This window comes from Rhinolophus hipposideros, assembly GCF_964194185.1.
Source record: "Rhinolophus hipposideros genome assembly, chromosome: 11".
NCBI lineage: Eukaryota > Metazoa > Chordata > Mammalia > Chiroptera > Rhinolophidae > Rhinolophus > Rhinolophus hipposideros.
In genome coordinates this window covers 76,083,008-76,108,747 of record NC_138057.1, presented here as the reverse complement: position 1 = coordinate 76,108,747, position 25,740 = coordinate 76,083,008, and the positions used below count along the sequence as shown (strand labels likewise).

General features: G+C 42.4%; 1 protein-coding gene across 2 annotated transcripts in view; it reads right to left on the bottom strand.

The window, feature by feature from the left end:
- Positions 1–3,089: 3,089 nt before the first annotated feature.
- The window catches only part of ZBTB34 (zinc finger and BTB domain containing 34), a 40,926-nt gene continuing 18,275 nt past the window's right edge, over positions 3,090–25,740 (bottom strand). For both annotated transcript variants that reach the window (XM_081067244.1, XM_081067245.1), the window contains exon 2: positions 3,090–9,533. In XM_081067244.1, the coding sequence (XP_080923370.1) occupies positions 8,009–9,533 (1,525 nt within the window). In that variant the 3' untranslated portion in view covers positions 3,090–8,008. The remainder of the gene's footprint in view (positions 9,534–25,740) is intronic.

Genomic DNA, 25,740 nt, shown 5'->3' with positions numbered 1-25,740 from the left:
AGGAAATTCAGACGCAGGAGTCCAATCTCAGAATCCAGATCTCTCAAATTAAAGGTGGTTTTCAATTCTCACACTAATGTTTGGAGAAGTAAAGGGGACAGTGAAGGAGCTGAGGGGTAAAAACAAAACCAAACCTGAAAACAGCTCCAGGGAGCTGGATATGCGATGAATAGAACATCTGGCAGAGATAGACTAGTTAAAATAACAGTCACACAAAAGTAATTTGTGTGCCAAAGAAGTGTTCTTCCAAGTTATAGATTCCACCACCTCCGTTCCAACAAAATTCTGTCAGAAACATGTCTCCTAATATTTGTTAAAGGCCTGAAGTGGAAGGAGGTGAGCAGACAGAAAGGGGAAGGACGTGCCCGTGGCCCAGACGCTAGAGGAAATAGCCCCGCGTCACAGTTGGCCTAGAGAAGCCCCAAGCGAGGGCTGGAGGGAGAGGGATGGCTGTCATTGCATATTGAAAGCACGCTATAGTCCTGTGGAATAGACCAGAAAACCAAGGAGGCAGATTTTGGGCTCAGGATAAGGAAAGACTTTCTATCATGGAAAGCTGTCAACGATGCAGAGTGCCTTGGAAGGCAGCCAGTTTCCCCAAGCGAGTGGAAACTGGAGAGTACTTACACAGACGGCTGTAGTCCCAGTATTAGGAGGCAGGGAGCAGATAGTCTTGGAGGTCCTTTCCCACTCTTACGAGAGTGTAAGGGTCTTTTGCTTCCATGTTGAGCACTCTGAAGGAGAATTCAAACTGACTTAACCTCTGATTTGCACATTTTAGGGAACACACACACACACACAGAGGGCACGTGAAGACGGTGCAAGCAAACCTGCAGGATCCATTCGAGCTCAGAGGCTTGGGCCATGCACAGCCACCCGTGGGGCCTAGGGGAACCCAGGGGACAAGAGGAGCAAATCTTGTGTGGAGACGCAAAGAAGAGTGCCCAAGGGCTAATCAGACTGCCAAGGCTGGGGCCGAAAGGGCTGAAGGAATGCTTGGAGTGCCAGGACCTCATTGCCCCCCACCAGCAAAGCTTAAAGTGGGCCCGTCTACATAGCCAGATGGGATTGCCTAGCCACCAGCAACACCTGGCTAGCAGCCCCAAAGCACAATGTCACTAACCCCTAGAGGCCCAGCCAGACTGATTAGAGCCAACCTCCATTAGGGCAGAGGCAGGAACAAGAAAAGCCCTAGTGAACAACCTCTTTCAAAGATGGAGGACAGGGGACCTCTGCTTGCTGACCCATTTGGAGAGGAAAGGGTGGCAGCTGGGTCCGTGCAGACTCGGGCAGGTTCCCCGTGGGTGACTGCACTATAATCCACTGTTCATACAGACAGACTCCCCGCCACTGCGCTTTTAGAGTAATAGCACATTCCTTCCCAGTGCAAGCTGGATCAGCAAGCTTTATTGTACACCTTTCGCCCCACACCGCACAGCAATCAGCCAGCGAGGGCTCACTGCACTCCCCAGGGCTGGAGTTGTGCAACACAGGTGGCTGCTTTTTGCCATTTGTGTTCTGGAAAGTTTTGAGCCCTATGTGCTGACAAAAGGTATGCAAGCTAGGCCAGTTGTGAAACACAAAAGGAAAACATCACCCGAGATGTTTAGATATGAGTCATTGAGGCTCGAGGGGTTTTCAAGGAACTGGTCCAGGAAACAGAAATGAAGGCCAGCTAGCAATGAGGGATTGGTGGTGGTCCTTTGGCATTATAAAGGATATCATAAACATCCCCAAAGCTGGGCGGGCTTGGCCGATTGTATGAATTACAACTGGAAGAAACAAAAGTGAAGACAGATCATGACTTCAGGACAAATGGAAAGAGCCAGCTACTGCGCAATGCGGTCAGGACAGCCACACATCTGCTCTCAGTGTATCTACTTCAGGTGGTGGTCCCATGTCCAGGACACATTCCCTGATAATAGTCCTATAGTAAAGCTGGAGAAGCAGCTCACCTGACTCTTGACCGCTGGGCTACTTCTCCAGCCTTAAGGAGAAAACAAACCTATCAGAAGCCACTGCCTCACAACTTAGCTAAGCCAAGCAACTCCAATCCGTCATTTGAGACAAACTGGGTAAAAAGGGTACGTGACCTGCTTAGGGTCACAGTCAGGCAAAGGCGTGGATACACACCACATCTCCAGACTTGCAAGTCCATGCACTTTCTCCATCATGCCCTTGAATAGCTCAGGAGGCCCCAGGCCCCCAGCCAGCAAGTAAAGCTGGTTCCTGCATGACCTCTTACACTGTGCACCAGCTCACTGCCCACTTGCCTGTAAAGGAGTCCTAGTGAGAAGGGCGAGACTGCTTTCCAGCAAGGAGCAAGTCAGCTCTAGCAGCATAAGCAGCCAAGTTTAATTCCCACCTGCCTTCCAGCCACCTGTCCTGCTCGACCGTCCCAGAACACATGCATTTGCTCACTCCTTCAGTCCTTACCGTGTACCTGCTGTGGTGACAGGCCCTGTGCTAATCATATACAAGTGACAGGGACCTTCCAGGATCCCTACTGTCGTGGAACTTACAGGCCAGAGAGAGAAACATTAATTGAATAATCTCATGAATTGATTTACAACTACCAATTGAAATCTGTACTCCAAAGGGCAGGAACACAGCTCAATAAAAGTCTCTGTTAAAGGGGCCTGACCTCGAAGGGCTGGTGTAGGGAAGGGCTCCCTCCCTGAGCTGAAATCAAGGGAGTTAACAGGCTAAGAGGGAGAAGCTGGAGACAGCAGAAAACAGCCGGCAGCCCCAACCCTGTGGCAGGAGAACAAGGCACACTCCAGGGAGCCAAGGGTATACCTCTGCGGGCAAATGGGGAGGGGATTCACCAGCGATTCCTTCTGGGGAAGCCTGGGCACAGGCCGGGGCCCCTGACAACTCAGTCTTCGCAGCACTCGAGAAAGGTCAGAAATAGACCTGCTTCTTCCTCCTCTTCCCAGCACCACAGTGGCACAAGAGCTTCTTATGAAATCCTAACCTTTAGAAAACAGCAGTTACAGAATCTGACACTGCAGATGTTTGTTAGAGCCAGTGAAACCCAGAGGCCAGAAGGGGCAAAAACACAGGGAGACCACAGCGCATTTGCTCTAGCAGCATTTTTATTTACAAACAGCAATTTCCATTGACTGTATTTATACCATAAAAAAGCCATTTACAAGCAAGAAACAAGAATTCAGAACAAAATTAAGCAGCACTGAAATATTCATGTCACAAATCTAAAACAAAATGAATACAAGAGTAAAATATCATTTGAATAAATAGTCTTAAATTCATGCTATAAAATAATCCTTAATGGCAAGTTACTAGTTGATACAGCATCCGCTTAGCTAGCTTCATTTACTTCACATGGTGATGAAGTGTGGAGTTGTGAGGTTACCAGTTTATATTGCAAGGTAATGACATTGTTAAGTCATTCAAATTGCTCAACCATTTATAACGGAAAAGAATGTTAGCCCTACTAATAAAAGTGGTGAGAGAGATGGTTTTCACATTAGGAAAATGGTCATTCTCAAAGAAACCAGCTGAGTTTACCTCTTACTATATAGTCAGGGCAGCAACCAAAGGCTTGGGCAGCAAGGCCGAAGGTTGAATTCACAGCATTCTTGTCACTGAGGGGCAGCAAGAGGTCCGTTTACTGAATCTGCAGCCAGGCTAACTCCAGGGCTTGGTCAAGAACTACAGCAGCCCTGTCTGTGCAGACCCAGAGAGGAACCAGAGAAAACAGGTTCTCTTCCGGGCCGAGAAGTCAAGCACTGGGCAGAAACAGTGGAAGCACTCTGGCACTTACTGAAAAAGACGTATGTGGCATGTGACAACCATTACAAATTTGGAACAATGTGAATGACTCTTCTGAACTTTTAGTTCAGTTGCACTGAGTAATATGAAATCTATGATTTATGTATTAGATAGTTTCATATAAAGAATTTACATAATTCCCCAATACTTTCATATATAAAATTTAATAAATAACCCTGACCAGTCTAGAAGCACCATTCAAGGGGCGTGTGCCCTTGGAAAATAGTTTAGGTGTTGCATATTTGAGTCCCTTTCAGTGGAGGCTTCACAGGAAACCGTTACAGAATTTAACAATAACGACGACGACAAAAATAATAATAATCACAGTAACTAATAGAAAAAGTTAAAATAAAATACATTGATTTCTTTAAAGTAAAGCTCATTCACATAGATGATTTCCCCCACCCCCCAGCCCTTGTTTTGTGTTCCTGCAGATTCTTCCTAGAGTCTAGGCTGTGAAAACAAAAGTAAAAACAAAACCACACACGAAAATATGCAGGCCTACGGTCTGGGCTAAGGGAAAACAAAGACTTGGTTATAACTGTTCTCATTAGAAAAGACATCTACTCATGCTCTGGAAGATTTAAAAATGATTAATTCAGATCTACAGTATATTCTGCTTAACAGTGAACCGACAGTATCCTTTCTGCTGTTAAAAACAAAAACAAAAACAAAAAAACACAAAAATCTGCCAAGGCAGAGCCAATTGGGAGGTTTTCCACGGACCAAAAAATTAACTTGTCTTCATATACTGTATTTACAAATATAATTTCTAAATGTATTTACAACTTTAGTAGAAATTAGAGGGTAGAGAACAGATTCGAATGAAAATAACTGTTTAGAAGCACAAACAGTAAAAGTATAAAATTCTTTGTTTTCACAGTTTGTAATAACAGGTAAAACCCCTATAGAAAAGGTCGCTGCCACTGTCTTCACATTGTCTATGTGTGGAAAAGGTAGCTCAAGAAGAGACTCAATTATGAACAAATCTGTAGGAACTCAGGATATATTTTACTGTAAAAGATTTCTTCACATATCACTTTTCTCTTAATTCATTTTTGCATTTGTTATAAATGAACCATCTAATCTAAAACTGTACAGAAATAGGGACTTTGCTTTCCAAAGAGTCGCTCTAAGGAGTTACACAGCGTACTTCGCCTGCGGAGATGGGAACTTCGGGGAGCATGTTTCTGTTCTGTGGTCATGTCAATCCTCCTGGCACATCCTCGTGTGACAAGGCACAAGTAATTGCTGCTGCCCGATCTGAATGGAGTAAATCTGCCACCCGCCACGCACACTGAGAAGCATGACGGCGCGCACGCTCAGAGGCCACACGTGGTGCCGGCCTCCGCGCCGACCCCTCGAAGCCCTGTGGAACCTTACAGTACTGTGTTATGGCTTGAGAATTCATTCTTAACACTGCTAGCAGTGGAAAGGGTAAAGTGTTAGCAACATGAATGGGAGCAAGTGGAACTTGCAAAATGTGGAGTCATGATCATTAGAGAGAAACTCAATCCATTTTCTGCCCCTTAACAGTCCCATTACAATGTTTGAACCTGAACTGTACAATCAAAGCAATGTATATTTTTGTCAAAGACAATTTTGGATAAGTCACTCTTTGGTAAACTCAAACCAGTTAAACAAATTTACACATACAAAGAACTCCGTGTAAATAACAGTAAGACTGACACGGTGACAAGAACTGGGACCTTCAAGGAGCTTGCTCCAAGTGTTTCCCCTCCTACCTTGTCTGATACATCACGGAATGCTCTGGAGACCCCTCATGAAGTCCCAAGCCTGAGTGAAAAGGAGGTTCCTTCCCTGAGCCTCACCTCTCACGTCCTTGATTTGGACATTTCTTGTCACAAACGTAATGTTGTATCACAACATAATTTTTTTGCATTTAATTCTTCAAAAAAAAAAAAAAAAGAAAAAATCAAAACCAAACTTATTCGTGTAAGAAAAGAAAATCACAAACATTTACCTGAAACCCCAGAACATATTTAAGTGGGTAAACACTTGGGGTCCAGCCTCCCCTTGAGGCACGCGGCTTTGACAGGAGTTGAACAAGTGCTCCAGGGAGAGAACAAGCCCCTTACTTAGGCAGTTTGACAGGAGAAGGCATACGATATACCCGATTTAGCAAAAGCTGCTCCTGGGAGCAGCAGGATTCGAGTGTAATATGTACGTAGTAACACTGACGTGTGGTGCAGCCGTTCACGCGTGAACAGATCCTGTGTGCTAAAGAGACGCCACTGCACGGCTACCACCCCTGGGGGCCATCACGCACAAGGGCCTGAATGATTTGTTTTCTCAAAATAACCAAAAAAAAAAACCCCAAAAGAATCCCGCCCCCCACCCCCCACCATTCTTGGTATTTTAAGAGCCAAAAAAGCATGGAAAACCAGCAAACATCTGCTTTTGTACTCCTCTGAGGTTGGTCTTTTCGTTTGTTTCCCTTTTAGGTGGTCTGTGCCGTGCTCCTGTGGACGCACTGGCTGTGAGCGGCAGCGCCGAGGTGACCAGGCAGAGTCTGGAGTGCCGACATCCTCCAGGCAGCACCAGCACGCACTCACCCCATTTGCTCACAAAATGACTGTCCGGGTACACAGTGCCGAAGCCATCTCGTAAAGCCCGTTTTGCTTACTAGAAGCACACGGTGACCAAAACAGGGAACTGAAGACGTTTCCTAAAGTACTAATAGAATATTACTCAAAGAGGACTCAGGTGTGTTTTTATACAGTAATGTGTTTGCCAGCACATGCTTTTGAGGTCTCTTTTCAAGCTCTGAACTCAAGAGAGGAAAAAAATAGTAATTCACTATTACCATTTGATTTCACATTTTGTACAACTATACTGACCTAAAAGATACATAACATAAAGATAGCACCACGTGACCAAAAAAAATGGTGACACACAGATTTGGTGACACACAGAGTATCTCAGAGGGCATTTGAATGGTTGGTTTCTTGAAGCAGGAAACACTGAGAGAGTGGGGGAGCCACTGAGGCTCTCATTAGCACACACAATACTAAGATATATTGCTTGCAATTCCCATAGAGTATATCTTTACAAAAGTACAAATTCCAAGTTCTGCAGTTTCCCTGGGAACTGCATGTAGAAAAAGTTGCTGTGCACCTGAAACTGGCTGTTTGAAAAGAGAAAGAAAAAAAACAAAACCACAACACTGCGTGGAGAATATTGTAGACAGAACTACAAATCCCTTTCCTTCAGTGCGAGTAGTAACTCATGGTAGAGTGATTCGATGTAGTTACCTGGTATGTTTCTACAGTACGGAATGCAGGTAGATTCGTAGGCCAGTAAAACACTGAAAACCACTGCTCCTTTGGGGTTGGCTAATAAAACACTACAATATGTAAAAAGGTCAGCACCACGGGTCATCCAGCCTACTACCTGGACAACGAACAAAAATCCCAAATGGTTTCCAACTAGAGTTGAGTACATTTTATGGCATTTGGTTTATGTATTTGTTATGAAGCAGAGCTATGAACACTGTGATTTGCTTTGCTTGCTTTTGGACACCATGATTATTATATATGAAAACCTATTAACATTCTTTTGTAAGGGAAATAAAGGGGCAAAACCCTAACATATTAGGTAGGGACGAGACAGAGTCAAAAGCCCTGTTCACATTGCATTAAATTATATATTCCTCTTACATTCACCTCAACCAGAATAAAATCAAATTTGAGAATGTATATATACTATATATATAATAATCACTTTATTATATATATATATAAATTGTCTAAAAGTAATTTTAAATTAGAAAAGGTTACCCATTTGTATCAGCTGACGGCATCCTAGTCTCTCTCTATGGAAACGCACTAGTGCCAGTGCGTGATGGCACCAGAGAGAGTATGCCTCTTGGCAGAGAATGTAGGGTCAACCAGTTGGCATAGCGAAATCACTGGCAGATTTGGGACTAAGAGTTCAGCCAAAGAGGGATACTGTCAGCCTGTGTTTTCCCTGGATACGATGCCCTTCATGCTTTGAGCTCCTTGGGGGAGGGAGAGTGGGGAAAAGATAAACCCAATGAAGTGTTCCTTCCAGAAACCTTAGAAAAAACCTGCCAAGAGACCAAGAGGCCAGTAAAATTTCCAGATGGTTGGGAAAACTAAAGATAACAACAAAGCAAATCACAAATATGCATTGATTAATGTGCTTTGTCTCGGTGCACTTCTTTACCATCTTAATCAGGAGCATCGGACACTGTGTGAATTTCCATCCGGGAATCTAGGGCCATCTCTGAGGCCGATGCATCGTTTTCTAGTTTCTGTTCCACGTACACATCTGTTCTCTCGGGGGACTCAAGACGACTCCTGACTTCGGCTACGCCGGGGTGGTTTTTCCGCAGGTGCTGGTTGAGGGTCCCCTGGAATGGAAAGCACTTCCCACAGATCTCACAGCGGAATGGTTTGTCATCAGTGTGGCCCCGGATGTGGTACTCCAGTTGGTCCTTCCGTGTGTACTTCTTCCCGCAGAACTTGCACACAAAGGGGGTGATTCCCATATGGAGTCGCATGTGCCTGTCCAGGCTTCCTTTCTGGTTGAAGGACTTTCCACAGTAAATACAGATCAACCTCTCGTTGTACGGGTACCAGTGACCTCTTGCACTCCTCTCCCGGGGGCTGCCCTCATACCCGGGGTTATTCATCACAGCTTCGCTGTCAGAAGCCTGCACCAAGCCCTGCAGATCACTGTGCAAATGGGCAGACAAAGCCCGCTTTTGGCGGGCACGCCCTCCACGGAAACAGCTCAGCATGGACCTGGACGGGCTGGAATTACTCAAACTTCCAAAAGCTTCTGAGACGCTGGCTGGCTGCGAGGCTGCCTGGGAATAGGAATATGCGTGCTGGAGCACAGACCCGTAGGGACCCACGTTCACTGCCACAACTTGTTCCCCGTCAACCATCTCGGTGTGGTAGCCGTCGTCCCCCAGGGAGGAGCTGTCGGAACAGCTGGGCCGGTCGGACTTCTCCATCTTCACCTTCACCTCAGTGATCTGGCTCTCCCTCACCAGCAGGTCCCCTTGCTCGTGGTCCCCCTCTATCTGAATCTCGTACTCAGACACGCTCCCGCTGCTCCCTCGGTCGGAGTGCCCTTCCTCCTGCAGGCGGCTGCGCAAAGCTTTGCTGGGCGTCGTCTCCATCCGAAGATCGCTGCTTGTGCTGGGCTGCCGCACCTGAGAGCAATATGGGGGGGAGATCTCCACGGGGTTAGCGAAGAAGCTGCCGTCCTTAACTCCATTCCGACTCTCTGGGGTCTCTTCAGCACCGACGGTGACAGAGTCGACTTCTCCAACACTGATTTTCGAATGGATGCTCTCCAGGATCTGCGTGCACTTGTCGATGACACACTGCATCTGAAGGAAGCTGGCTGCCGTCAGGAAACTGACCACATCCTTCAGCTGCAAGGACATTCTTCCAGTGTAACAAAACGAAAGCAACTGTTCAAACACATTGGGATTTTTAATCACTGATATTGACAAGCCACTCATGGTACTTAATGCTGAATGGTCCCGGAAATATGGGGAGCTGGCAGCAAGGACTGCTTTGTGGGCTCGGAATGGCTGACCCTGAATGTGGACAATGATGTCACATAGTTTCCCTTGCAGGCGGAGTTCGTTTAGCTGGCTCAGAACGGTGCTGCTGTACTCGGGCACATCAAACTGAATAAAACTGCTGCTGTCCATTTCTACTGACATGAAGCGTAATCTGCGGAAAGAGAGAGTTTCGTAATTCACCATGACTCCTAAGTACAAGCAGCATAAACACAAGCTTGCAAAAATGACACCACCATTTTGGCCACTGGACCACCATTCTTCCTCTTATTTATTTTCAGTCTTTCATGTCTTGGTTAATTCATCTACAGCCAAATAACCAAATGATCAATTAGCTTAGTGTCCTAATTGCCTAACTTTCATCTTGATCAAAATTAAAACACACAGAGTAGGGCTATTTCGACTCTGATTGAGAATTTGGTATCATTTTAGGAAAACTATTACCCTGTTTCACAGTTTTGTGGATTTCACATACTTAGTAAAAAATAAGTACATTCATCAAAGTATGTTCTGCCTTACGTGTATATTTCCAACTGGTGTATTTCAAGTATATAGCACACTGAGTGGAGCTGAACCCTGAACCCTACTTAGTTAAGAATTTGAGTTGTCTTCATGTGCATTTTACCCCCTTCGGCTCTGCGTAGCAAATGTCTCAGTGGAAGTGTTGGACGGGACCAAAGTCCCTGCAAGGGTTTTGAGTCAGTAGCAGCAAACTAAGAGTGATGGACATCACGAGCATGTCTTCCTCCGCGAGAGCTCACAACACCGGCACGCCTGGTACAGGCTGGCTGCCTCCTGTGTGGAATCCACAGGCACTGCCTCACTCAATACTGCAGTCTGTATACAGCAGTCTGTATATAGCCCAGGCCGCCTCCTCCGGTCAAACATAATAAAATTAGATTGAACAATTATATTTTAGGTTTTAAAACCCAATCAATAGAAATGTAAACCTCTTGAATCACACTGAATCAAAGACAAAATCAAAAAGGAATAAAACTACTTCAAAAATAAGGAAACTCACATCAAATCTGCAGCAAGGAGGGTTTAGGAGTGAAGCTTACTTATGTCTTCAACTTACTTGAGAATGCATCCAAAAAAACGAGATCAATGGATACGTGATAAAGCAAACATAGCAAATGTTGACAAGTGAAGAGTCTAGATAGATGGTGGGTATACAGGTATTTACTGTAAAATTCAACGTTTCTGTGTGTTTGAAATTTTTCACAATGAAATGTTGAGGGTTTTGAAATAATAACAAAATTTAAGTGGGAAAGTCAGTACTTTAAAATTTTTTTGTCATGAAACAGCAAAAAATAAAAATAAATGAAATCACTCACAAGGTTAGAAAAAAAACAACAAATGAAACCCAAAGAAAGCAACAAAGTAATTCATACAGAGAAAAAATTTTAAATTACAAGACAAGACAATGTGCAACTAAATCTAAGACTCTTACAGGAAAGTATCAATTGGTTGGTGTGATTAGTTCACACCAGAATGTTTTTTATCACATCAGCATTTGAGTCGAAAGAAGTTATTTATTAAAGAGGAATACTGTGTTCTTATTTATCCTAGATTTATGACTGGAAACTATTTGAAATCTGTATGGAATGAACATATTTTCAGGATAACATAAATTGGCAGAATTAAATAAAAAAGAAACAGAAACACTAAAGCACAAATGATCTTCAGGCCTTTTATACTATTCTAGATGCACGTTAAAACATTTCAAGCATCCTGGTTCATACGGCATAAAGCTGATACCAGAGGTGGCAAAGAACAAAAGGAAAATTGTCACTTTACTTCAGTAAACAGATTTTAAAGTCCTAAAGGAAATACTAGCGAATATAACCTATTAAAAGAATAATACAGTATGACCAAATGTAAAGATGGCTATATGTTAGGAAATATACCAACATAATTTGCAAAGTCAGTAACTTAAAGGAGAAAAACCATATGGCCAAATCAATACTAGGCCAAAATGCACTTAAAGAAAGCTAAAATGCCCTTTCAAAGTAAGGAAAAAATATTCAATAAGCTAGGAATGGAATATTTTCTTAATATAATTACAGCATCTACTGCAAACCAATGGCAACATCCTTAAAAAGGAAACATCGTATCTGCTGTGTTTAGTAGAACACACGCCCATGAGCTAGCCTCAATATCCCTATCTCCCAGGGATTAAAACACACATTAGCATAATAACCCATCTGAAAAGTCCTGCAGACAAGAATTCTATTTAACTCAGCAGTTTGCAAACTCATTTAACGGTGAAACTCTTCTCTCAAGGTACACATATTAATATTCCAAAGAATTAGTGTTCCCTGGCACACACTCTAGTAAACACTTTTGTGAAGGCCTTCCCGTCAGTGCCTGGGAGGATAAAAGGTTGTCTGCCCATCACTTCTCTTGCTTAACATTGTTCTGGAAGTTCCAGCCAAGGCAACAAGAGAAAAATTGTTGCATATAGCATTAGAAAGGCAATAGCATTAGAAAAGAGGAGGCAAAATTACTATTCAAGGCAGATATGACTATTTACATCGAAAACACAAGAGAATCACTTGGAAAAAATCTGTTAGAATCAGAATCTAACAACTGGAGGGTTGCAAAAAGTACTGTACATAAAAAACCAGTTAGGTAAGATAATGACAAGTTACAACCAACAACAGTAACAGAAATAATAAAATACCTAGAGGATAAACAAAAAATAGAATCTACAAAAAAAGAAACTGTAAGATTTTAATAAGAACAAAAACATGTCTAAATGAAGACACATATCATGCTTCTGGCAGGAAGATTCGATACTATAAAGATGGATACTTTCCCTCAAAATTAATTCATAAATATAATGTAGCCCAATGGAGTACTTCCTTAGAAACCTGACAAAATGATTTTTAAATTATTATAGAACATTGCCGCCCAACCAATATATAATGCAAGCTATTGCATGTGTAATGTTTTCTAGCAGTTACATTGTTTAAAAAATATAAAATGAATTTTAATACATTTTATTAATCCAATATATCTAAAACATTATCATGTCAACAATTAATATCAAAAAGTCATTTAAGTCTTTGAAATCTGATGTGTATTTTACACCACAGTGCACCTCAATTTGGAATAACCACATTCCAAGTGCTCAACAGCCACGTGTGGCTGGCCAGTGGCTACCATATTGGACAGTGCAGCTCTAGAAGAATAAATACTGAAGAAACTTTAGAGAAAGAAATATGCAGCCAAACATATAGATGTCAAAATGAGTGATTAGGTTATAACTCATTTGGTAAGTATGTACTGTCTTCAACATGCCAGGAGATCCAGGAGAGCTGTAATTCTCCTGTTGTAAATTGCAACAAAAGCTATGAGATCTTTCAAAATGCGGGAGTGGTCAGAGAAGGCCACTTGGACAAATGATATTTCAATTGAGACCTGAAGGATGAGTAAAGGTTAGCCAGACATGGTGGGAGTGGTGGTTGCTGTAGGGAAATCTTCCAGTTTTCCAGACAGAAGGAATCACATGTACAAAGATGAGAGCCTCAGTCAGGAAGGCAGGAAATGTTGGGGTATCATGGTACAATTGGGATGAGGTGCAGAGGAAGGTTCAGAGGCCACGTGGTGCTGTCAAGGCAGGAAGAAATCAGACCAGATGGGCCTCATGGGCCATTTGCAATCAGTGAAAAAGGAAGAATTCTTGAAATAGATGCTGCTTGGATAATACAAATAAAGTTAGATCCCTTCTTCACAACATACCCAAAAATAGCTTCTAGAGAATGCATTTTTAAGCACACTATGACAGATGCCAGAAGAAGAAACACAGACTTAACTATTAAGTAAAAACTTTTGCGCATATAAAAAATACCTTTTATCAAAAAGGACAAATTATGAAAAATACAGTATATATGGCAGAGAAGTATAAAACTCTTACAATCAATAAAAGCCAAATATAATAACTGAAAAATAGGCAAAGAATGTGAATACTTGGCTAAATAAAAATTAAAACAGCCTTTAAACATTGATAAAATCCTTAACAACTTCATCAATAAACAAAGAAATAAAAATTAACATTAGACATATTCTTCTTTCTCAAATTGGCAAGACTTAAAAACACAACCCAGGCTGGCAGTGTTATAGGGAGAGGGCTGCTCTCATATACTCCTGGGAGACAAATATAACAAAAGCTTTAAAATGGGCATTTCTCTCGATTCAGCACTCTCTATCATAAAAGAAATCATGAATATAGCACAAGAATTTATCCACAAATACATTAAATTACAATAGCAAAACAATGGAAACAACCTAAATGTCCAACGATAAGGGAATTATTAAAATATAGTACACCTATATGCTGAATACTATGTCTTTATTAAAATGATGTTACAGAAGAATACAAAGTTAGGTCCACAAACTGTAACCCCACAAGGGCAGGGATTTTTATCTGTTTTAGTAACTATCTGCCAGATTCCTGCCTGACAATAAATATTTGCTGAATGGATATTTAATAACACAGCAAAAAAATCAGGTTAACAGATCAACTGCCAATGAGGAGGGATCTTTCTGGATAATACAAATGGTCTAAAACTAGATTATGGCAATAATTGTATGACTTCATAAATTTACCAAAAATCACTGATTGTATACTTAAGATGGGTGAATTTTATGATATGTGAGTTATACCTCTTAAAGCCGGTAAAAATAAATCAGGTAACAATAAAGGTAGGATATTTCTAAAAGTATGTATGCATATACAGACATTACATATACACAGAAACAATATTGAAAGAGTGTAGGTGGTACAAATACTTTGGAGGGCATTTAGTAATACCCACCACATTACAAACGCACATCCCCCAGGGCTGCGCAATTTTAGTCCTAGGAATTTACTACCACATTGTTAATAACAACAAAAGAGTCAATACAAACTAAATGCCTATCACGAGGGGACTGGTTAATAAATGATGGTCCATCCACACTAAAGACTACTGGACAGCTAGAAAAAAACAGATGAGGAAGCTCTTTGGCACAAATGAAATCATCACCACGCTACACTGCTGAAGGAAAGCGTAAGGTGCAGGACAGTACGTACTCGTCCGCTCTGTATAAAGCGATATGAGAACACACACACCGTGTGTCAATACACACATACATGGACAAGCGCCGACTATTTCTGGAATGATATACTAAGACAACCTCAACTGTCTCTTGCGAGGGGGACAGGGTAGCTGGAAGGCCTATTACTTTTCAGTAATCTTTTCAGTAATCTTTTCAGACTCTTAAAATTTCTAACTATGTGAATGCATTACTTATTAAAAACAAGAAACATTTAAAAAATTTTAAGATATCTCATCCAGTTTTTAAAAGGTAAGAAAAGATAATAAAACCATTAGGAAAATGAATTTGGGGTCAGATCTGGGTTCAAATGATACCTGCTTTCCACTTGTAAAACCATGGGCAAGGTACTTTAGAACCTTTCCAAGTTCAGTTTTTTAATCTTTAAAATAGGAATAATAGTAGTCCTTGCCTCATGGGTTATTATGAGGAATATATGAAGGAAGTAGGAAGCACTGAGCAGTGGCTGCTTGGCACATGGTAAAATCAAGGTTAGTTATTATACTCTTTTTAGGGACGCAGGATGGGGTAACAAAGAGAACTGGCTTTGAAGTTAGACTTGGATGTGAACCCTGCTGGATATGAACCCTGGCTCTGCCACTTTCTAATACAAATAATAACAAAAACACTTACATAGCTATGTGGCCTTGGACAAGCCAGTTAACTGATTTATCAAGAAAAGGTCTTGGAAGAACTACTTCCCAACACTACTGCTTAATAATGAAATGAGGGAAATTCATGCAGTGAATGTGCTATAATAGCTTACATATAATGAGTACATACCTTGTGCTAAACACCTTATATGTTAATTAATTTGATCCTCTTGAGGGAAATGCTCTGATTGTTCCCATTATTATAGATGAAGAAATAGGAAATGAAGACACTTGCCAAAAGTCCCACAGCTAATAGATGACCCTAGTCTGGTTCCAGAGGTTGTGCTGCCTTCTAGAAACACAGATACTGCCTGTCACCTGCCAAGTGTCCAAATGTTACCTATTCATTATGGCATTTCCATGACACAAGACTGTGTACACAGTGACTTTTGGAATTAAAAGGCACAAGGAAGGTGGGTTCAGGCTTTTTAAAGGTGCAGAGTCCTGGACAAAAAAAACAGCAGAAAAGGGAAAATAATAAAGCATTTCTGAAAAGAGTCTGTAAAATTGAAAATAGTTTCACAATGAGGCTTCTTCCTCTTGTATGTGGCTTTTTATCTTCTTCTCATAAGAAAAGTAGAGAACTAGACATGAAAGAAAAACACTGAAGAGATAAACGAAAGATCATGATTAACACCTGAGAGGGATTCCATTTTTCTGCAAAATGAGAAAGGAAGGGCTTCATTCTCCTCTCCTTTACTTAACACTTCCTTTTGGTAGTGACAATGAGATTCAAAGACTCCTGCCTAAAGCTGTTAAGAAACACTCTTAAGAGCTTCTAAAAGACTGAAACGCAGGGAATTTGTAGGGAATTTAAGTCCAGGCTAAGAGGAGTAAAAGACATAATTAAACCACAAGTGCTACCTACACCCGGTGACCTGATTTCTCAGGTCCAGTGGTCCCAAGGTAGAGGAAGTCATACTCTCTTACAGAGACATCAAGTTCAAGTACGACCCTCCACTCTGTAGCAGCAGTTTCCCAGCATGGGCTACTCATTGGTTTCTTGTAGGTCTTGACTGCTCCCCTGCCTGGAATGTCAGAGGGCCTACACCTACGTTACATCAATGTTTAATTTATCTCTAAAATAAAATACATGCATGTGGTCGAACTTCAAACCACAGTACAGAAAAATATAAAATGAGTAGCAAAACGCTTTCCCAGTTCCTCTTCCCAAAGATAATCACTGGTAAGAGTTTTGGGGTGCTCTTTCAGAGAAAATTGTAAACATCTATTAGCGTAAACTGTTCTGTACTCTGCTTTTTAAAATGTATTTAATACACCTTACAATCCTTCCATAGCAGCACACCCTCACCTACTTCACCATCATTCCCGACTTCATACTACTCTGTGGATCACACTGTACTTAACCAGTCCCCAACTGATACCAAAGCAGGAAATAGTTTAAATAGTCATAGTATTTCTTCCTAGCAGAGGAAGTTTTGGGTTCGTTTTCCATTTTGATCAATAATGCCAAATGACATCCCAAAAGGGGGCAGCAACTATCTTTCCACAAACAGCACATGGGAACTGCCTGTTCCCCCCATAATTGCCAACAATGGGTATTAAACTTTCTCACTTTTGCCAAACTGATAGGTTAAAAACGGTAGGGACCATTTTCTCCGGGCCGGCCCGGTGGCTCAGGCGGGAGCTCCGTGCTCCTAACTCCGAAGGCTGCTGGTTCGATTGCCACATGGGCCAGTGGGCTCTCAACCACAAGGTTGCCGGTTCAATTCCTCGAGTCCTGCAAGGGATGGTGTTCAGTGCCCCTGCAACTAAGATTGAACACGGCACCTTGAGCTGAGCTGCTGCTGGGCTCCCGGATGACTCAGTTGGTTGGAACATGTCCTCTCAACCACAAGGTTGCCGGTTCGACTCCCGCCAGGGATGGTGAGCTCCGCCCCCTGCAACTAGCGGCAACTGGACCTGGAGCTGAGCTGCGCCCACCACAACTAAGACTGAAAGGACAACAACTTGAAGCTGAACGGCACGCTCCACAACTAAGATTGAAAGGACAACTTGACTTGGAAAAAAGGCCTGGAAGTACACACTGTTCCCCAATAAAGTCCTGTTCCCCTTCCCCAGTTAAAAACAAAACAAAACAAAAAACGGTATTTCATTGTTCTGATGTGCATTAACATAATTATAAATGAGGCTGATCATCTTTTATCATGTTTAATGGTAATTCGTCTTAGAATTGCCTTCATATCCTTTGCCCATATTTGCCTTTTTTATTGAACTGTCAGAACTCTTTGCAAATTAAGGAAATTAGCCTTTTGTCATACATGCTGCAAATCCATATTAGATCTCACCACAATCACTAAGGGGCATACTAACTGGGAATTTGAATTATTTTTCTACATTTATATGACATACTCATTCGATTTCAATCTTCTGCATGCACAAAACCAAAGGGAATTCAAAAATGAACAAGAAAGAGGCCCAGTCTTGCGGTTTGATACAAGCTTAATACAGATGCCTTCCAACGCAGAGAGATATGGGAGTCGGATTCACTTTTGATAATGCAGAGAAGTGATTTATATTAGCTTTTCATGTAGACTAAGTTTGCAGCTGCTTGAGAAAACAATAGTGAATTTGATTATTCCACTCACTAAATACATCAGTAGCTTTAATTAAGCAAATTAGTCACTGGTCTTTCTGTCATATTGCATGAAGCAAAAAACCATCCCCAAATTAGACATTTATATCGCTATATTTTAATTTTTAAAAAAGCATGTAAGCTATTTTTCTTCAATACCATTAATACATATTTTAACAATACTTATTTTGTGTTTGTTTGTAAAAGCTATACTTTGGATAAGAATGTGAAATACTTTTTTTAATAAACATACATGGAGAGGATATCGTTGAAATGCCCTGTTGGGAAGTTCAAATTTGTCAGCCTCTTTACTGTTTCGCAGGTCTCATTTAACCAATGGCCAAACTTCCTGCTCTTCCAATTACTTTAATTTGAGAATACTTTCACACGCCTAAAAGCAGCTTTCCCCTCACACACAGCCTCTGCCATGGTCAGCTGATGAGACTCCGCCACCACTGGTCTCAGCAGTGGGTCCTGGGAAGGACGGCCTCTGAGGCAGGCAGTCCAGACATGCGTCCACTTCCACGTGGGCCACTTCCACACTGGCCTCAGCAACTGTAGGAGGGGATCACTGGCACCTCCCACAGGACCCCACTTGGGAAAGTCTGTCACCATCATCAATAAGCAACATTCACCGACTGCCTGAACCAGGCTGGGGACGGCTCGTCAAGGCCTTCTGCACCTCGCTGCCTAAATCCTCTCAACCTTCCCCCAGAAGGCACTACGTTAGCAATGAGGAAACTGAGGCTCTCAGAGGCTACCTTTCCCAGGACTGATCCAAAGGCTGCCCATCTAGACCTTCTAAGCAATAAGCCCTCGTCCTGGTTTAGTCTGGCCCAGGGGGAAGGGAGGCCTACAAGAGGGAGGCAGGAAGGGCTGAGGAAAAGGCAGCTTACATTCCTGCCTGAGGGTGGCAGCCAGAAAACTGGACAAGGACAGGTGACAGAAATCCCATTGCTGCCCAGGCTCCTGCTGCTTCCTGGGAGTGCATTTTAGGAATACACACCAAGCAACTTCAGCTCTAGGAATTTACTACAGCACCCTCTTTCTAGATCCAAATCTCCCTCTTTTCTAGATCAAAATCACCAGTAGAGGAAAGGGCTCAGAAAAAAAGTCCCAGGCAGCTGGCCCTTCAGCTGAAGAATCCTGTCTTCCATATTCACAGCTTTTAACCGCCCCCCCCACCCCACCCCCGCAGAGCCCCAGGCTTGGCTGATTTTACCTGCTTTAAGTAAACAGCTATCTTTATATGCTAAAGCCTCAACTAATTAGAAACCACTGAGCTAGGGCTCAAGTAACTGGTTCTTTTAATGTCTGAAGGTGAAAGTCACAGGCAGCAGACGCTGCCAAGAAGACACAGGTTCAGCCCAAGTTCAACAGAATTCAAAGCAGCCCTGAGACTTCACCAAGCGAGAGCAGACTGTGAGCGGCTCTCGGGGACGGTCCAAGCACCGCGGCCAGCAGCGGCGCCGCTCAGGCCAGGGCCAACACAGAACCATGAGGAGCAGAGGGCGAACAGGTTCGGGAAGAAAATGGACACGCTGTGGAGTGAAGGCGGACTGAGTCCTGGGAGGCCGTTTCCCCAGCGAGGCTCTGTCGGCACAACCACAGCAGAGAGGGGAACTGTCCTGCAAATCACCAGACAAGCCAGCCTCCCATCGGCCTGAAGTAAAAAGTGAAGGAGGGGGCCTAGACAGACACATGCATGCATGTTCTGAAAAGGAAACTAAGATCTGGTGCAAGACCATATGACAACAAGGCTTATCAAGTAAAGCTGCTGGAAATCTTTGTAAGATCCCACCCCTAAAAAAAGCTCCAGAACATATCACCACACCCTGAAGAGACTGTTCTGAAATGCAACAAACGGGGGAATGATGCCTGTAATCCACGTTTCAAAGCTCAAGTTTCAAAGCTCGCTAAGAATAAATGCATTTTACCTGATGGAGCTTTAGAATAAAAAAGCCACTTCGCAAAGACAGGGAAACCAGCTGACCATAATCTACAGACACGCTAATCCTAAACTCCTAAGCGGTGAACAGACACCAGTTAATCAATACTCTGCTCTTCCTTTCACCCTCCCCCTCCCACTAAATTTTGAGCAAAAGAGCAAAAAGGCAACAACTGCCCTTATGTATAACACTGCAGATTCATGTAACATAAAACACCCAATTATTGGAAATACAGCTCTCCGAGTTTTCGAAGGTGTTGCATGTTTAGCAATTTCTGAGAAAGCACCAGAGAATATAAAGAGGGTCCTCTTATTTTCCACTTAGTGCCATTTGATTCTTAGGACAGTATTTAAAAAAGACTTGATTATCACCAAAAAATAACTAAAAGCATGAATGAATTTTTTTATAATAATGGTATAAAGGCCTTTCCAAGCATCACATAAATCCCAGAAGCCAAAGGCAAAGACAAACACATTTGACAACATAGAAGTTTACGCCAAAAAAATAATCCTCCCTTTAAAAGCCAAAAGATATACGACATAGTGAGGAAATGTGCACATTTGACAGAGGGCTACTTTCCAAATTCCTTAATTTATATCATTAATCAAACAGATTGAGGTGACACAGAAAATCCTCCGGAAGAAGGGGCAAAGGATACGTACAGTTCAAAGAAAAGACAAATGACCGAAAAAAACCACATATAAAAATATGTTTAGCTTTATTCATGACTAAAGACATGTGAATTACAAAGGGAAAATGAGACACCATTTGTAACCCAGACTTGCGTACTTTTTAAAAGGACTGGCAAGTGTAATCCTGAGAGACAATCTGGTAAATTTGATCAAAATGTAAGAGGCATTTACCATTTGATCCACAACTAACTGCTAGGAATTGAGCCTACAAACACACAGTACTTGCAAAAGTTTGTTAGGATATATGTAACAAGGACGTCCACTGAGCACTTTTACTTGCGCGCGCGCGCGCGCGCGCGCGAGAGAGAGAGAGAGAGAGAGAGAGAGAGAGAGAGAGAGAGAGAGAGAGAGAGAGAGAGAGAGAGAGAGAGAGAGAGAGAAACAATCTCAAAATCCACAAGAGGAGACTTGGTCCCAAAAAACCCGTCAGCAATGAAGCACTATGCAGCCATTAAAAATGAAATAGATCTGTATGCTTTGACAAGAAAAGAGGTCTAATATTTGGCCCAAACCAGCAAGATACAAACAATACGTATGTATATATGTGATTCCCTTCGTGTACTTTTCTTAAAAAAATAAGTACATGCTGCTGTAGCCATTCTGGAAGGAATCACATGAAACTAGTAATGTTGGTGACTTCTTGGAACAAGGATTAAGGACTGGAGAGAGGGAAGAGAAACAGACTTTATATTGTGTTTTTGAATTTTTTTATCGCATAGCTGTGTTATTCTTGCTAAAAGATTTTTTCTAAGGATTTTATTTAAAAATACATAATTTTTTAAACCAAAGAATCCAGAGGGGGAAAAAAAAACACAAAAAACAAAAAAAAAGAATCCAGAGAAAGATAGGCTGTAAATTACAGCCATCAAGCAATTATGGAGGCAGAAAAGAAGAACTATGAGGAGCAATGATAAGGCTGACTATTTTTGACCAAAGGGATTTTTAAAAATCAAAATAGAACAACGAAAAACTTCATGGTGGAAGTAATATCTGAACAGGATTTTGCATTTCAAATGGAACAGAAAGAACACTCCAGATGGAAGGAATGGCAAGAGCAGAGAACAGCAGAGTGTAAATGTATGGCGTCTGGGGTGGTGGCCAGGGCGCAGGTACAAGGGTTGATGTGGGAAAGAGGGGTACCACAGTTGGAATGTGGAGAACCTTGAATGCTAGATTAGAAAACTCCAACCGAATCTGGCAGCAACCAATTTGAACATGGGTCCAGAGAAGGCCTGAACAGGGCTTGGAGACTGAGGGATGCTATCCATTCTGGGACGCAAGTTGTTCAACCTCAGACAAAATGAGTTCCGGGTGCCCATCGAGCACCTGGGTAGAGCTGTCCGACAAGCAGTGGGAAGTACGGGGCTGGAGCTACCGAGAAACATCAGACCTGGAGATACCACTTGGGAGTAACCGAACGCTGTTCCAACTGAGGATGGATGTGGTAAGAAGAGGTTAGCTCAGTAGAGAAGACAGAAAAAAGATAGCTGATTACAGAAAAGGTGTTTGCTCCTATAAAAGCAGTGTTGTAACCTGGTACCTCCTGAAAAAGGTAACATCCACACCTAACCCTCTCCTTAACACATCATTTCAATGACTAGTACAATTCTGCATCATGCGTTCTTTTAAGCTATACGGAAACTATAAAATGAAAATCAAAACCAGTGACAACTTCTCATACTGCTGAGACATTTTTGAAGAGAACCTAAAGATAATAAAGGACACTTAAATGTCATCTGGGCAAAACACCCCCATGGGCCTTGACATCCCCTTTCTCGGGTAAAGCCCTGGGGCCGGTTCCCCATAATGACAAGCAGAACAAAAGTGTACATCCTATGCAGTTAGAGATGGGCTGCGTTCTGAGCGTCCCGTGCTGCTGAGCTCTCACTCTTGGCGGTCAGCGCTCTGAGACCAGGAACTGTGCGCCCAGAGCCTAGAAGTGTGTCTGGCAGAGAGAGGCTCAGCGTCTGTCAGCTGACAACCTAAAGCAAGGTGGTGGCTCAAAATCCACAAATGCCACCATAGCTGCACCCTAAGCTTTCAACTCTTCCTGCTGAAGACCCAACCGCGTGGGACTGTCTCTGCCCAATACCTAACAAGATGGTCCAGTCCCCTTTCGCCCATCAACACTCTAACTGGCTCCACTTTGTTTTAAAACACTCAGTGACTCTTCCAAGAAAGGAAAGTGAGGTTACAAATCTGGAAGCTGTTTAAGGCCCTGGGAGGTACCCATTATTCTCAACCAAGATGCTCAGGGCTCCAGAGCCAGGCGTGCACCTGCTGGCTTGAGTCACCTGCCGATACCGGAGACGCAACTCCGACGAGGCTTTCCCTACCAGGCACCCCAGACCTGAAGATCCCCAACTTTCATTCTCAGACAAAGTCACTAAAAAGACCACAGATGGAAGCACCAGGGATGACAGTAACAACGATATAAAAATAACTTTTGTAGGTATTTCTGCCTGGGTCTAAATCAAAATGAAAATTGAGCTGTCACCAACTACAATTTAATCCTTTAGGAAGCGGCCGCCGAATAACGCCAGGGCTGCAAGAAACATTCTGGTGTTGCTGAAACCCCAGGCAAGAAAAAAATAAATAAAATGGCATTCCGTGATGGATATTCATGAAGCACTTATCCTAATTTAAAAGAAAACAAGTCTAGAGTTCTTACTGCATTAATTCATGTGAGCCTGAAAGAACATTTTTATCCAAACTGTTAGATTTCTTATCAAGGCATTTACATTCTCCAAGTCTACTCAGACGCACTCATCCCGAGAGTGTGGTTTGGTTTGACAGCAGGGTTTGTCTTTCAGTCACTGCAAACATTAGAAGCTTCTTCTGAGCTTTTCAGGCAGGAAAGGAACGGCCTCTTCAGCCTTACTGGCAATGTCAAAAACCAAGTTACTGAGCCGCTTCTGTGTACTGTATGCTAAGTAAGCTCTTTACCTGCTCACTGAATGTTCCCCACAGCATGATGAGATAGACACCGCACCTGTCCCCATTCTACAGACAACGAAACAAACTCAGAGAGGCTAAGAACCTTTCCCAAGGTCTCTAAGACGGGCTGAGTCGGGATTTGAACCTAGATTTGTCAGTCTCCAGAGCCGGAATTCGTATCTCCTGTAAGAATAAGATTTTAATCCAGGCACATGGGTGAGATGCAGGATTTTCATTGGTGCCAGACTCTTACTGATGAACTTGGAAAGAGAAGTCTCACTTAAGGATGCATCATTATACCAACACAGTGATGATGAAGGGGAGACAATCTGCTGGTATTTTGAGTAGTTTGCGACTATTTCTCTGCATAACGTCCATTCTTTTTACTTCTATCTATGAAATGGGCGACTAGATGCTTCAAATTCGAATCACGAATTAGAAAGATTTGCTTCTGGTGAAAGAATAAGTTTTCTTCAAAGAACTCAAAAATGTCAAGGAGTGCTTGTATTGTTTACTGCTGGCACTTCAGGGGACACTGGACCTGGAAAATACATTCAGTTCCACCTCTTATGACAAAAGGATTAGAAAAGCTCACCTTGAATTGCTTTCTTCCATGAGGTTTTCCCAGGCCATCATTATTAATCAGAAAATAACCATTAGAAATTCAACTGCATTCAGTTGATGACCTTCACTAAAGCTAAAGTCAGCAGTTTGTCAGCTACAAAACATTAAATGGACACAATTAATAAGTTTGAAAAATACTAAGCAGAATTTAAACTAAAGTAACATGAAAAGTGATGGGAATAAGACATAATGATGGCATTCTAGATCCACCATACTGGCATTTCTGATGAGAGCTTCAGCTGGAAGGTAGAAGCAGGATCCAGAGACATGCAGAAATCATGTCTCAGTAGAACCTCAGTAGATACATTGAGGTTCAGCAGCCTATCATTTCTGCACCTTAATATATTTACACCTAATATTAATAATGATGATGACGATGATAAAAATGTATTAAGCAGTTACTAGGTGCTGCAAATTTTGCTACCTCCTTCATATACTTTTTTCACTTTTAAATTCACAGCAACCCTAGGAAGTGGATTTTATCCCCACACTACAGATGAGAAAAGAGGCTCAGAGGCATTATATAAATTGCCCAAGTTCACATAGCTAGTAAATAGGCTTGATGAGATTCAAACGCAGGCCTGTCTGATTCCAAAGCTGATGGGCTTTCTTCTCCCACAGCCTCCAACCGCAGAATGACTTGAATTTTTTTCTTTTCCCATAATCAAGAGTAAACATTTTAATGTTTCAAGGACTCATTTTATGTTATTAGCACCCTAAAGAATGAAAATTGAAAATATCCACTTTGAATGGCAGTATTAGATATGAATGATATATGACAGAGAAAACTGGTAATAACAGAATCTCTTTTAAGGGGGGGGCAAATTTTTTTTTAATTGTTAAAAATTGATTAACAAAAATCAAGAAGTATTTGAAAGCCTATTATAAAAATCCAGGTATAGTATTAGATACTACAAGGGCTCAGAAAGATGTATTAAGACACAATGCCCCCCCAAAACTCCCACTCGTTGGGACAACAGTTCAATAACCAAGGAACAAATGTTAAATCCTGTGCTTTAGATTCCGAGTGCCACAAAGGCATGGGGGTAGGGCAGTCAGGGAACACCCTCTGGAGGAAGTATATCTTCAGCAGGGGCTTGAAGGAAGTGAAATGGAGAATTTACACTGAGAAGAAAAAGAAGGCCAGCACTTAAGAAGGGGAAATAACAGAAGCAAAACCCTAGGGGCAGTCATAAACTAGCTTCCGAAGGGAAGAGACTGGGAGATGGAGAGGCAGGGAATAAGGCTCAGGCAGGTGAGGAGGGGCTGAACCAAGGACAGCCTTGAAGAGACAGGGTGGGCAATGGCTGGACATACCGTCGCGGGCGAGAGGCGACTATTTAGCTTTGAAGAGTGGTACAAATGCCATGGCCTCTTGGCTGATCTGGCCTCTAAGCTCTCCCTTTCCTCCTGCAAATTATCATGAACCACCACCCCCAGTCTCCTGCCCTCACCACTGCCTTTAGAATAGTTTCAACTTTGGCCTAGTATTCAAGTTCTTTCAGGAACTAGCCCAACCAATCTTTCCTCCTATTCCCTTCCTTATATGAACCCTTCTCTACATGGAGACTGGTCTATTCACAAACTCCATAAGATCACTGGGCATGATTGCTCTTTTCCTACCTGAATCCTACTCATCCTTCAACAGCCAGCTCAACCTCACCCCCTCACTAAGCCTTCCCTGACCACTCGTCCTATAATGACCTCCATCTCTCCTTCCTCTTAATTCTATAGCACACAGCCTTGTCTAATCAATTACCTTTTCACAGGTAAAGTCTCAGCACCCGGGGTAAAGCTGCTCCGGGGG